Source organism: Gobius niger (assembly GCF_951799975.1).
Source record: "Gobius niger genome assembly, chromosome: 4".
In the NCBI taxonomy this organism is placed as follows: domain Eukaryota; kingdom Metazoa; phylum Chordata; class Actinopteri; order Gobiiformes; family Gobiidae; genus Gobius; species Gobius niger.
The window spans coordinates 24682955-24695625 of NC_136855.1; the positions used below are offsets into that span (position 1 = coordinate 24682955).

General features: G+C 40.4%; 1 protein-coding gene across 2 annotated transcripts in view; it reads left to right on the plus strand.

The window, feature by feature from the left end:
- The window catches only part of mdga1 (MAM domain containing glycosylphosphatidylinositol anchor 1), a 151610-nt gene that overhangs the window by 98135 nt on the left and 40804 nt on the right, over positions 1–12671 (plus strand). For both annotated transcript variants that reach the window (XM_079555928.1, XM_079555929.1), the window contains exons 5-6: positions 2843–3039; positions 4503–4635. In XM_079555928.1, the coding sequence (XP_079412054.1) occupies positions 2843–3039; positions 4503–4635 (330 nt within the window). The remainder of the gene's footprint in view (positions 1–2842; positions 3040–4502; positions 4636–12671) is intronic.

Here is a 12671-nt window from a genome sequence, read left to right on the forward strand (position 1 = left end):
TTTGTTTTTAAAGTTAGGGTCTGTAATGTTTTGTGCATTGAACATTTCGCAAATATCTGTCTCATCCAATCATCCAAGAGCCTCCAACAAACATTCACTTTAAGTTCACTCCATCATGATGTCCTCAAGCGGTGCCACTTTAGCTTTATGTGATACATTGTTTTTTTTTAATATAAAATTTTCATACACCATTCACAGCCAAGCGATAAATCGATTAGTGGTGAAAATAATCAGTACATTAATCGATAACCAAATAATCAAAGCTGGGTCAGAAACTATGATTGAAACACCTAAAGTAGCCTAGTATAATAAAATAGCCACTGCTGAAGCCAAGTGTTTGTATTTTAGTTTTAAAATGTTGTTAAAGAATAACTTCAACAACATTTAACTCCCAAGGATAGTGTCAGAAATCCAGTGATCCTTGTTAAAAGTTTTTCCATTAGTTTATTAGATATAATTGATAATTGACTTTATTGGTCTCACCATGAAAATAAGAGGACCATTCACTTGTTCAGCTCGATTGGTGCATCTCTAGTTTAAATCCATGTTATTACAGTGCTCTAAAGTACAGCTTCAACCTAAAGTAATTCAGTTAAAAAAGGCTGAATTTACAATTTAGTCAAAGAGCCTGTTATCACTCATATTATCCACTTAAACTTTTTTGTTCTTGTTCCAATAATAATCATTTAAAATTCACCCTTACATTTCATGGTTCTTTACACTTGACCGAAAGAACGAGCTGACACGGGGGGGGGGGGGGGGGACAAAAGCTGGAAAGCATGCAGCACTACCCTGGCAATGCTAGAAATTGTTTCCATGACGTTGAGGGGCCACATCATTTCAATTAGAGTGTGAAGAATCGGGATTACACAGTGACACAGGGGCTGGCAGGAGAGATAGAGGTGAGAGAGGGGAGGCTGATGAGTAGTGAAGGTGGCAGGGGGTTCTGGAGAGATGGCGCAAACCGGCACGCAAGGCTCCGTGAATGTGACAGAGGCAGAAATCCCATCCTCCGGAGGGACAGCGGTGACACTGCTGGGAACAAATGCACCGGGAAAAAACTAGGCGAGTGGGGAAGGCAGATAAAAAACGCTGGAAACATGCAGAAAGAAAGGAAGGGAATAGCAGAACTTACATATCGGTAGACCTTTTGCTATTATAGTGTGATATGAAGATGCTGCTGTTTTATTTTGGTTTGAGGCAACGTTAACTCTTGTAACCTCTGTCAGTCAAGATGCCATGACATGCAGAAGGTTGAACATAGTAGTTCAATTTACAATCAGCATGGGTTGTATCGGATAACATGATATCCACAAAATAGAGTTACTAGTAATGACTCATTGTCCATATTTGGCATAGTTTGAATTAGAGGTCGATCAATATGGGCTTTTGTAAGGCCAATATTTTGGGATTTTAATTGGCCGATGCCGATATGCATGGCCGATATTTTATGATTTTCTCAAATTTCTAATCTTATATGAGGCTTCTAAACTGTAAAATGTGTTGAACTGTGACAGCAGGGGGCGTTTTTTTAGGGGCATGAGGCTGATTTATTTAAAAAAATCCTGTTCTGGTTTTCTCTGAGTGAAAAAGTGAATGGTCTTCTTTTATCCGGTGTCAATATAGCATCAATATAAACAGTCTTATTTTTTTCTTGCAAAAGAGATGTCACCATTTATGAATTACATCAATCGATAACACAGCTCAAAAACATTAAACAGGGATCACAGGATTATACGTTTGTTAAGTGGTGACGTCACAGCTCTACTTCCGGGTTCGCAGATGTGCGAAACTACCAAAAACTCTTTAATAGGCTACCACAATCAATATTTCTGAAACTGAACAGAGAGTTACTGAACATATTTATTCATCAGGCTCATTAGCCACAAATGCTGTACCTACTGCTGTAAAAGTAATATTTACCAAAATCAGTACTTCCGGTTTAGCAGAGATAAATGCTAACAGCGCAGAAGCTATGCTAACCCTAGAAGTACAGACTTTAGAAAATATTACTTTTTTAGCAGTAGGTGCCGCATTTTTGCCTAATGAGTCTGAGAAATAAGTAGGTTCAGTAACTCTCCGTTGAGTTTCAGAAATATTGAGGGTTGTTTTTTAATGGTTTTTTTCTTGCATATTTGCCGGTTTGCTAGGACCCGGAAGCGGGGAACATTGACAACGTACATAAAGTGATCTGATGATGTTATGTTAGAGCAGTTATTTCATAAAATAAAATACAAACACTTGGCCACTGTAGCAGTGGTTTTAGTTTGTTTCTTCCGATTATGATCCAATCATAGTTTCTGTCTGTGTCTTGTGCTTAGTTGATGTTAGCATTAGCATCCTGCCGCTAGCTTTAGCACAATGATGCTAACCGCAGCATTTTTCGCAGCGATCAAGAGTACATTTGTGGGGGTTAAAACTAATTCAGCGATTGAATTCTCCAGGGTCTGCGCTTCAAAATGAGCTGCAGCATGTCCATATTCACTGAGGCTTAGTCAGTGAAAGTTTAAGCTTTTTTCAGATCTATTTTCATTGTGATGTTTCTCAGTCCCCCTTGAGGCTGAAGAGGGTGTTGTTGAGCTCTCTATCACTTTCGGTTCCGGAGATATCAGCGTTTATCAACATTAGATCAGAGACAGCCGATATTAAAAAATTCCCAAATATATCAGCTGCCCTCTTGTTTGAATATTAGAATTAAACTTGCCTCATGCCCCTTATCCTTTCAAAACATCTCTGTTGGAAAAACTCACCTGGTTTAATTTACACTGTTGATAAACGTTTTAAGGTATATTGTGTAAAAATTGTGTATGAGCACTCAGATTAGTCCCATTGTTGTATGCAGACCTGGACACTCCAGTCCTGACGGTGCACCAGACCATCAGTGATGTGCGTGGCAGTTATTACCAGGAGAAAACCGTGTTCCTGCGTTGCACCGTCAACTCCAACCCTCCTGCTCGCTTCATCTGGAAACGGGGCAGCATGCTCATCGAACAGAGCAAGGACAACGGAGTGGACATCTATGAGCCGCTATACACTCAGGTACGCCTTCAAAACTACAATACAAGGAGAGGAGCGCTCGCCGGCACTCAAACAATGTATATCCTTCATAAAAGCTCTTTATCTTACAGCTTGTAGCTCGGATTGAAGAAGCACTTATAATATAGAAGGCCACTGGTGCATTGAGAATTCATTTATACCTTGTGCCTTTGTCAGTGGAAAATGTTTTAATGAATTAATGTTGAAGTAGTTTACTGTGCCCTATACTTTGCCTGTGCGAAATCAAATTTGATTAAAGCAACATAACATGTAAATGAATGAATAGAAAATTCTCTGGTTAAATGATTCGCAGAGGGCATTCAGGTCTTCTCTGTGATTTCTGTAAAGATATATCGCTTTCTCTAATGCGTTCTCTGACTTCTTTGAATATAATGTGAACATATTGTTTTGAAAAATAACCGAGAGAGCTGACAAATGACAAATGTGTCACCATCTTTTCAGCACTGCACTGATACAGATTGTTCTACTCCTCCCCTTTCTATTTGATTGACAACACTGAATTTTTCTTGGTATTCTTTTCCATTACTGAAAAAAGTGTCCTTTCTTAATACCTTTCTTAAACAAACCTGCAACATCTGTCTATTCTGAAGCTCCACAGTCAAACACACTCCCCCTAAACTCAGCTTAACTGTCCTTGAGCCGTCTGTGTCAGTTGTGGCAAGCGCACAATTGTGGCTGCTCTTTTTCTCCACTTATCAAAGCATCAGCCAGCTACAGAGCCCTGCCTCTTGGGTTCAATTAGCCTGGCTGTATGGCTCTTCCCAAGGCTGAGCCAAGACACTGTTAGCCAGCGGCACCTAAAGTACTTCAGCAGGCAGACAGCTGAAAAAGCCTCCATCTGAGATATCAACACTGAAGCCATAAAAGGAATATGATTGCTTTTGTGGAGTGTATGTATCAAAGTGAGTGGCATGAGTCGGTAGTGGACAGCACTGTTTAAATCTTATTATTACAACCTCTTATTTAAATTTACAGTTGCTCGGAGGCAATTGTCACAGGGAATTTCATTATCCCTAATGTTTTTACAGATAGGGAGAGCATGTTTAAACAATGGGAAATGGGTTTATCGAGAGGCACTGCACGCTGTTCATCCTTGTTCCATTCTCTCATCATTGTCACTGTCAAATTGGATTAAGGGGCAAGTTGGATTTGTGCCACTGAGGAAGACCAAAAGAGTGAATTTGAAACTATTGGTTCTTAACTCACCTGACACTCAGCGATGAGGCTGTGGGTTCCATCCCAGTTCTTCTGTGGGCATCTGTTTTCTCAAAGACATGACTTTGAGTTTTCTCTTTGCTATTGTGAACAAATGTCAAGCCATGTGACAACCACCTAATACCCATAGTGTCTTGTCCAAAGCCTCAATACGGCAAGCCCGTACATTAAAGAGGACTATAGTCATTTGTTTCTGTATTATAGTAAAACCTAGTATGTCTTCTGTTTAGGGTGAAACTAAAGTCCTGAAACTCAAGAACCTTCGGCCCAAGGACTTTGCTGACTACACCTGTCAAGTGTCAGTGCGCAATGTGTGCAACATTGAAGATCGCTCCGTTACCTTCCGCCTCACTAATGCGACAAGTAAGTGTTAAATGTATGTTCTTGTGGTTTCGTGATATTGTCTCATTTTCCTCTGCCCCTCCCCATCTCTCTGTTTTGCTTTTGTTCATGTGTTTTCCCTTGCCCTCTGACTCCCTCTGCGCGGTGTAGCCTTCCTCCCAGTGTGCAGCCCTGTCAGTCTTGTTTCTTCTGTAGCCGAGCGCTCATCTCAGGGCCGTCAGCTGTAATTCAGTTGTCACAGTCGCTGTTATCTACAATTCACTCGACACTGCTCTGTCCGTCTCCACGCCACCGACTGCAACTGCGTTACCCTCCACCATGTTGTTACTGCTGACAACACTGTCAGCTTTGTTAGAGGCAGCCTGATGTGCCACAAGAAACTATTCTTCTTTTATTCTATGCTCTATGTCTACCCTCCAAACCAACTTGAAATATCTAACTCTTCCAATTTTGTTAATTTTACAACTGCTGACAGAGTCAAGTGTGCTCTCTACTCAGAGGAGCACATTTGTAGACTTGTGTTCATTTATCTCTCTTAAAGAGACCTGTGTAAATACTCCAAGTGTGTAAACAAATCTGCTGAAGCATTGGCAAGGCACAAGTATCCAAAATGTTTTAGTCTCAGCTTTTAAAGATGCATCATGTAAAATTGACTGTTCCCTCATCCAAAACCTACCCAAAACTCTCTTTTCATGTTTCATTCAAAAGGCTCAAACATCTGTGTGTTCCTGTTTCCTTCTGAACAGAGATTTTTAGGGGATTGTCATAAACCATCTTCAGATCTGTTCTTAGGATTTCTGCACCATAATTGTGTTCAGTACAACAGCATTGAACAGCATAAACCCCTTCCAGAAATGCATGTTCAGTTCAATTCAATTCAAGTTTATTTGTACTGCTCATTTAATAAAGACTTCCGTGGGTCATAGTGCTTCACAACAACAATTAGAGACACACAGAGATAAAAAAAAAAAAAAAATGATAACAGACCAAGATACACTCAGTTACTAGCTAGTATTAAAGGGAGAAGAAGTGTGTTTTCAGTCTAGATTTGAACTGTCCAACAGCCTGAGAGGACCTGACAGACACAGGAAGACTGTTCCATGAATGCATGCAACTGAGAGTGAAAGTTTATGAAATGTGGGCATATGTTTCTGGCCTTGGTTTGTTTATTCCAGATCAAAGGATTACTCTGCCCAGTGTCATAAGTGTTATAAAAAGGGGTCTCTCTTACCTGCATGTTGCTACTTTTCTCAAAAGTAAATTTTTCATGCATATGTCGCACTCCAGTTGAAAACTTGTATGATGTTTGTTACTCACGGTGTAATCCGTGTTGTATAGGGAGAATAAACTGCTCTTTAAGCCCCCTTTGGGCATTACTCTTAGTCATACTTCTCTCCACGTCTCTGGACCCATGTGGCTATGATCAATTGAATCCCCGCGGTTCAGTCAGACACAGCTCTCCTGCTTGTGTCTTTGTGCAGAGCTGGCACAAAGGCTGCGCTACTCGCCACTGCAGCCAATCTGTCTGGACCTCTCAGCCCCTCTCTGAAGATGTGCGTGTGTCAGACGGAGCCGGAAACCCGAGATGTAGGGGCCTGAGAAAAAAAGATGACCAAGAGGAGATGCAGATTTATTTTGTCCTGCACAATATTAATGTAATGAGAGTCTTTTGTAATTCTCCCCAAGCTGTATGTCGGCGAGTGCTTACGTTGATCCGAGCAGGTTGTGGCACGGATGAGGATTCCCCGCAGTGGGACAAGGGGATTGATTGATTTTTCTATCATAATCCCCATCTGGGATTTGGGTGTGACGTTTGTTTTGTTGGCTGCAGTGAGTAAGAAGAAAATCCAGAAAATAAAATCCTTTGCTGAAGCAACATAAGGGCTGGACTACTGGAGGGCGTGGCTTGTTTTTATTACAACGTGAATGAATGGTCGTTTAATGTAGAGCGGGGTGTCCAAGCTTTTTTCACTGAGGGCCACATACAGAAAAATATACAAACAACTGGGCCGCACTCAGTAGAGGTCATATATCTATATAACTTCACCTCTATTGTATTGAAGTTAGCAAATTCAATAATAATATGCTTTTTAATTGAATATGCCTAAAGGGACTATACGGAGTTTAAACATGTTAAAATTATGTCTTTTCCTCTCCATACATGTTCCAGCCGTGTCGTAATGTGTAGAATGAGCCCTGACCTAATCCCCACAACTGCCTCTAAAATCCTGTCCTGTCACTCAAAAAGTTGTTAATCGTCATGCATGACTTTAATATAGATTGCAGTTACGTGTAAGACTTGAGGTGGCAGTAGTGAGTATAAAATACCAACTTGCATCTAGTCCCATTAAAGTATATACAAATCAGCCTTCATCACAGCTTTCTATCAATAGATTTTCATTTATTTTACATACATACTTAATTAAAGCATAAAAAAAAGATTAATTATAATTTTGTAATTTGCAGTGGGCCAATTAAAAGAGGGCCACAGGCCGCAGTTGACCCGCGGGCCGTAGTTTGGACACCCTTGATATAGAGGCTAGAGACTTGCATTTTACTTAATTCTGTAACATCCAGTGCTAAGTTACATCTGAAAAATTTATTTTTTGTATTTAGCCGTTATCTTTACGTGACCATATTTTTTCTTCACTGCGATACTATAAAACAACTACTAAAACATTTAAGCTGACTCTACATTCGATGGCATTATAAATTTGTCATGTATTGATTTCTTGGATTCTTACTTCCGTAAACCTTCCTAATAATGCCACAATTGTATGACCGCTGTGCAAAATATATGATGAGATCAATACAAGCTACAATGTGTTTCGCGTAAATTCTCCCTCAGAAAAGTTGAGGATCAATGGCCAATCTGCAGTAACCCCGTGTGCTGTAAAATCTCTTTGGGCGCGGGCTGTCAGCGGCTGTGCCCTCTGTTTTTATGTCGGCCCGTAACTCAAATATGTAATGTGTTCAGCCTAATGAAAGAGACAAAATCAGAGGGAAATATATTGAATTCTTCCTAGACAATACAATAGCATTTAGACTGGCTCGGTTCCAGAAGCCGATGCCTTGTTGTGTGTGTGTGTGTGTGTGTGTGTGTGTGTGTGTGTGTGTGTGTTGTGGCTTTAGGCTCCCTCTTGGCTCTTGCTCTTTTCCAGGGGAGCTGTCCAGCGCCGGGATCAGGGTGGGGATATCCAGCCGAAACCAACTAGCTAGAATCAATTTTCTTGAAAAGCGCCTTTGATCATTCTTGTGAAAGTTATAGCGAAGGAGGCTTTTTAAGAGTCTTGGTTGAACTCGCGTGGACTTTGGGTCTGACCTTTTCCATGCTTAAAACCCATTGCTTTAATTACCAGAGAAGCAGTGAAGAGACTGGGCAAGCTCTGGGTTAATGAACTGATTTACTGAGTCTATTGTCAGTCACACGTTGTGCAGCAGAGAGGAGCACTCTTTTGAAGGTTTGCAGTATTTTGGAATGTTTTCCCATGTTGCTGAAGGACACATTCCAGGTTTGCAATGTTTGAAGGGCATCCTGCTTCCATTATCACCGAGGTTATTTATATAGAGCCACAGCAACAGCTTCTCTTCCATGCCCTCTTGTCATTGGGGTATCAGCAAATAGAAAATAAAAAGCATGCACAATGATTTTACTTTGCTTTGTTTCCTTGATCAAATTAGTTTTTTTTCCGAATAAATGAATAATTACAATGACTATAATTAACCCCTTAACCGAGCACATTTTCTCCAGTTTTTCCCAAATCTAAAAGCTTCTTGACTGCAGCTTACAGTCGATAGGCCAGTGTAATGTCTCATTTGACAGCTAAGTTCTACAAAACTCATTTAAGCTTCTTCCTTGTTTTTGTTGCTTTTTTGTCATGTTTTGGTCGCATTTTTGTCACATTTTCATTGCTTTTTTTGTCATGTTTTTGCTACTTTTTTGTCATATTTTTGTCAAGTGTTCGCACTTTTTTTTTTGGTCATGTTTTCATTGCTTTTTTGTCACGTTTTTTGACTTTTTGTAAGTGATCAAATGTGACCAAAACATGTCAAAAAGGCAAGAAAAAACATGAAAACACAATGAAGAAGCTTAAATGAGTTTTCTAGGTCTAAGCTTTTAAATGAGGCGTTACACATTATAGGCTTGTAAGCTCCAGTCGAGAAACTTTTCAATTTGGGTGAAGCTGGAGAAAATGCACTCGGGTAAAGAGGGGGTTAAGGGGTTAATGTTGACTGAATTATACCCAACAAACTATTGTGAGGATACTGAAGAGGCACCAATGACTTCTTCTTTGGTTATTTGCGTGTTTTGCGAAAAATAATGCATCTCTAGTACACAGCAAGTTTGTCATGTTGTGTTCTTGCCAACATCATTTCCTCCAAGTTTAGCCTTTATCTGATGAAGCCATAGAAAAACAACAGATTTATAGAGCATGATACTAAAGGAACAAGCAAGTCATCGGCCCAAAAAAAAAAAAAAAAAAAACTCGCCAAGAAGCAGAAAGAGCAGCAGAGGGAGGTAAAAAAGACAGATATTGAAGATATAAAGGTGACAAAATGACAGAGGGAGAAAGGACGGGGGGAGTAGCGAAGTGTCTAAGCGTGAGAGAGAGGCATTTGTTACCTGGTTGTAAACCGCTGCGCTGCACATAAATCCCATTACTTTGGGAAGAGCGCTGGCTGATCCCACCGTTAACGTCACCCACGCAGCTCTGGGAAATTGAAGCTATAATTTTAAAATCCGCCGTTCCTCTCGTGCTCCACTCAAGCTATTCCTACCACTTTTTTTGCTCAGCATGGGCCTTTAGACCTTTACCACACTTTACTGTTTTCTGAAATGCATGCTTATGGTTCAGTGCTTAATTTTTTTTCTCTGTCAATCAGAACAAATAGAAAGTATCTAACACATTACTGATCAACACAGTGGTTTTACTCACTCACTCTTACTAACTCCGACTCCTGGTAGTGCAGCTTAAATGCTAAAGACATGCAGCAAACGCACACCGCTAATGTATATGTATTGTCCATTCTGTCAATTGCAATCAGTCTGAAAGAGATTAGTGAAAGGATGAAGAGTAAGAAGTCTATTAGAGGAATGGATAGCTTCCGCCACTGGTTGAATCAATCACTCACTTTGGATTAACCCCCTTTCCGGTTCCCATGTCCTGTTTGTCCCTTAAAGCCTAACTGGAAGTGTCATATAGTGTGCTATATGATATTCAAATGACAAAAGGAGTAGTGTTGGTTCCCACATAAGCAGTACAATACAGCGATCAAAATCCCTTGCTTCAGAATATGTAGTCAGGGCTTAGCCGAGGTGCCCCTGGGTGTTTTGACTGTACTTGATGTGAATGGGGGCAACCTCTAGATTTCCCCACTTCTCTGAGCCATTAGGGAATTGAAATAGGTGACATTTTGGTCACAAGCTCATTTTTCTCAAAGTTACCCTCTTCACCCCATTTACCCCCGACGGCAACTTATGCAAAATCACTTTTTAACACACCGCTGATATCTTTCCAAATCGTGTGCTCCAAAAGTGCTATGCCTTCAGTTGTAAGATGGGGCAGCAGTGGGCAGCACAAAATATCACCATATTTTTATTATTGCGATAAATTGTAGAATTAATATCATGAGAATCTGCGGTATATTATATTGTAAAATCATTGAGGTCCTCCAGATTTACACATTTTTTTCTAACACGTTCTGACACAAAAACACACTTAAGGTGTAAAGGTTGAAAGGTTTTCTTACGTCTTGTTTTGACATTTTGGTTTTTGAGGATTTTTTTTTTGTCCTCTAGGCTTTATTGGAAAAGACAGCAGGATGAAAGGGGCTGGGAAGCAGGGATAGACTTTCAGCAAATTGTTGGAGCTGGTATTCAAACCTATGGCAGGGGGTAGCTATTCTTTTTGGTCCTCATGGTGGAGTGCTGACATTTCCTTGTAGGAGAGGTGTGGTTTACGATTGTCCATATGCACGTAGCCATAGCCAATCATATCATCGTATCAGATGACATATGACGTACCTGCTGTAAACTTTTGAGCTAAACTATTTAGAACACGGTCTAAAACTTCATCAAAAGATGAAGTCGCAGCTGTCATGTTGGATCTGTAAATAAACACATTTTGATTTATTTTCTATCCGTAAACAAACTACAAACTTCCATATATCGAATAGCTCGTCATCGTCTTGCCGTTCCTCCTCGTTCTGTGATTGGTCCCCAAATCCACGTGAAAAATCCGGCCATGGTCCCCAGGCTGTTGTGCAGTTTGAAATGATTGGAGCACACACAGCAGCATGGGTATTCCCAGGCTAGGAGACTACAGCTCCCAAACACAACTTAAGAACCTGACTCTAAAGAATGCCATCTTTTCTTTGATGACGCATTTTGATGGAAACAATTATTTCAATCAAAATATTTGGTTTACAAAGGTTGAGTTGCAATGAATCCGTATTGTAGTAAACCTATTAGACCAGAGGACCGCACCAATTATAACTTCAGCTTACTTCTGCTCAACTTTTCCACAAATATTCCACAAATTCCAATAATTGTTTATTGTTGTAAATTGCACACAATTATATATTTTGAATCGCTCGTTCTGGAGACATGTATGTTCGGCTTGTTATTCTCCACAAACACAGAAAAAATATATACTTTCCTTCCTAAGGCTGAACCCCTCTTCCTAGACAGTACAGTACTCCTAAATTCATAAGATATTTTATCAAGTTAGAGTCAATGTAGTGAAGTAAATACAACAAATTTGATTCAGTAAGAGATATGAAAGGAGCACAGAGGCCAAATGAGCTGCCCCGTGTGAGCGCAATTGTGTGCCATATTGACTAAAATATAAAGCAATGATGAAGGTAGGGACACACAATGTCTAACATGGCCCGTGAGTTGCCCTTCCTCTGTGATAATCCTTTAGCTATGCAGGCTTCAAAACACAACACACATGGTCCTTGTGCTTTTGTTTTGTGATATTCATCATTCTGTCCAACTCCAAGCCTCCCGTTTTCTTACTTTTGCCCTGTTACACCGCTTGACAGAGCCATGCTTTCACTTGAGCCCCGCTGTGGCTGGTGACTCTGAAACACTGCTAATCAAGCGGCGCTGCAAAAGTGTGGAAAATCCCACCCAAATTGTATTTTTGTGGAAAATGAGCCACGGACCGCATTATAGTGCTTGGCAGGCAAGATCTGGCTCATAGTTTGGCCTCAAGGGATGCTGCATTCCTTACAGGAAGTCATGCCTGCCCCTTATCGATTTATCACTGTGTGGGCTGGGATCATAAATAGTAGAATTAAGATTCATAAATGAAACAGATAAATCCACAATAAACACAAAAAAGGTACCAATTGCCACAGCTGTTGGTGATAAGAAGATGCCTTCTTCCTCCTTTTAGGACAGGTGTCTCAGCCTGATAATAAAAGCATTAAAGAATGAAGAACAAACACAAACATTTGAATAGAAATATGGCATGAATAAAAGACCAATCCTAACTGTTATTGTTTGTTAAATGGCCTCTGAATTGCACGCCTTTATCGGAGGCTCTGTTGATCCAATAGAGTCACAGTGTGAAGAGAGGAAATCACAGTGAAATGAGGTGCTAAAGATGTGTAAATCTTTTTGAATCTTTGCAGCTCAAATGTATTGTATAATTCACCAGAATGACTCAAATCACATTTCCATAATTATTTCCACCTTTTCTCTCATATCATTGTGTGCGCTGTAGTGTTGTGATTACTAGCCACATGTGCGGGAGACAATTACGCTGCCTTTGTCTGTGAGCATAGAGCATATAAAACCGGCAGTTCATATTAAAAGCCTGCTCCTCTCTCCGGTCTCCTTGTCCACTGTTATGTATGGGCCGTAGCGTTTGCCCCTTACTTCCACTGCTCTGGCCCTTGTTGTATTTTGAAACCACTTTGTGTCGAATCGATCTTTGTCTGGGACCGGATTTTTCCCCAGTGCAGCTGCATTTGGGGTCATCCTGTTCTTGTGCTGTGAGGTCATTCATACAACAAGACGCACTGGCGCGAGCGCTGCATTCACTCTG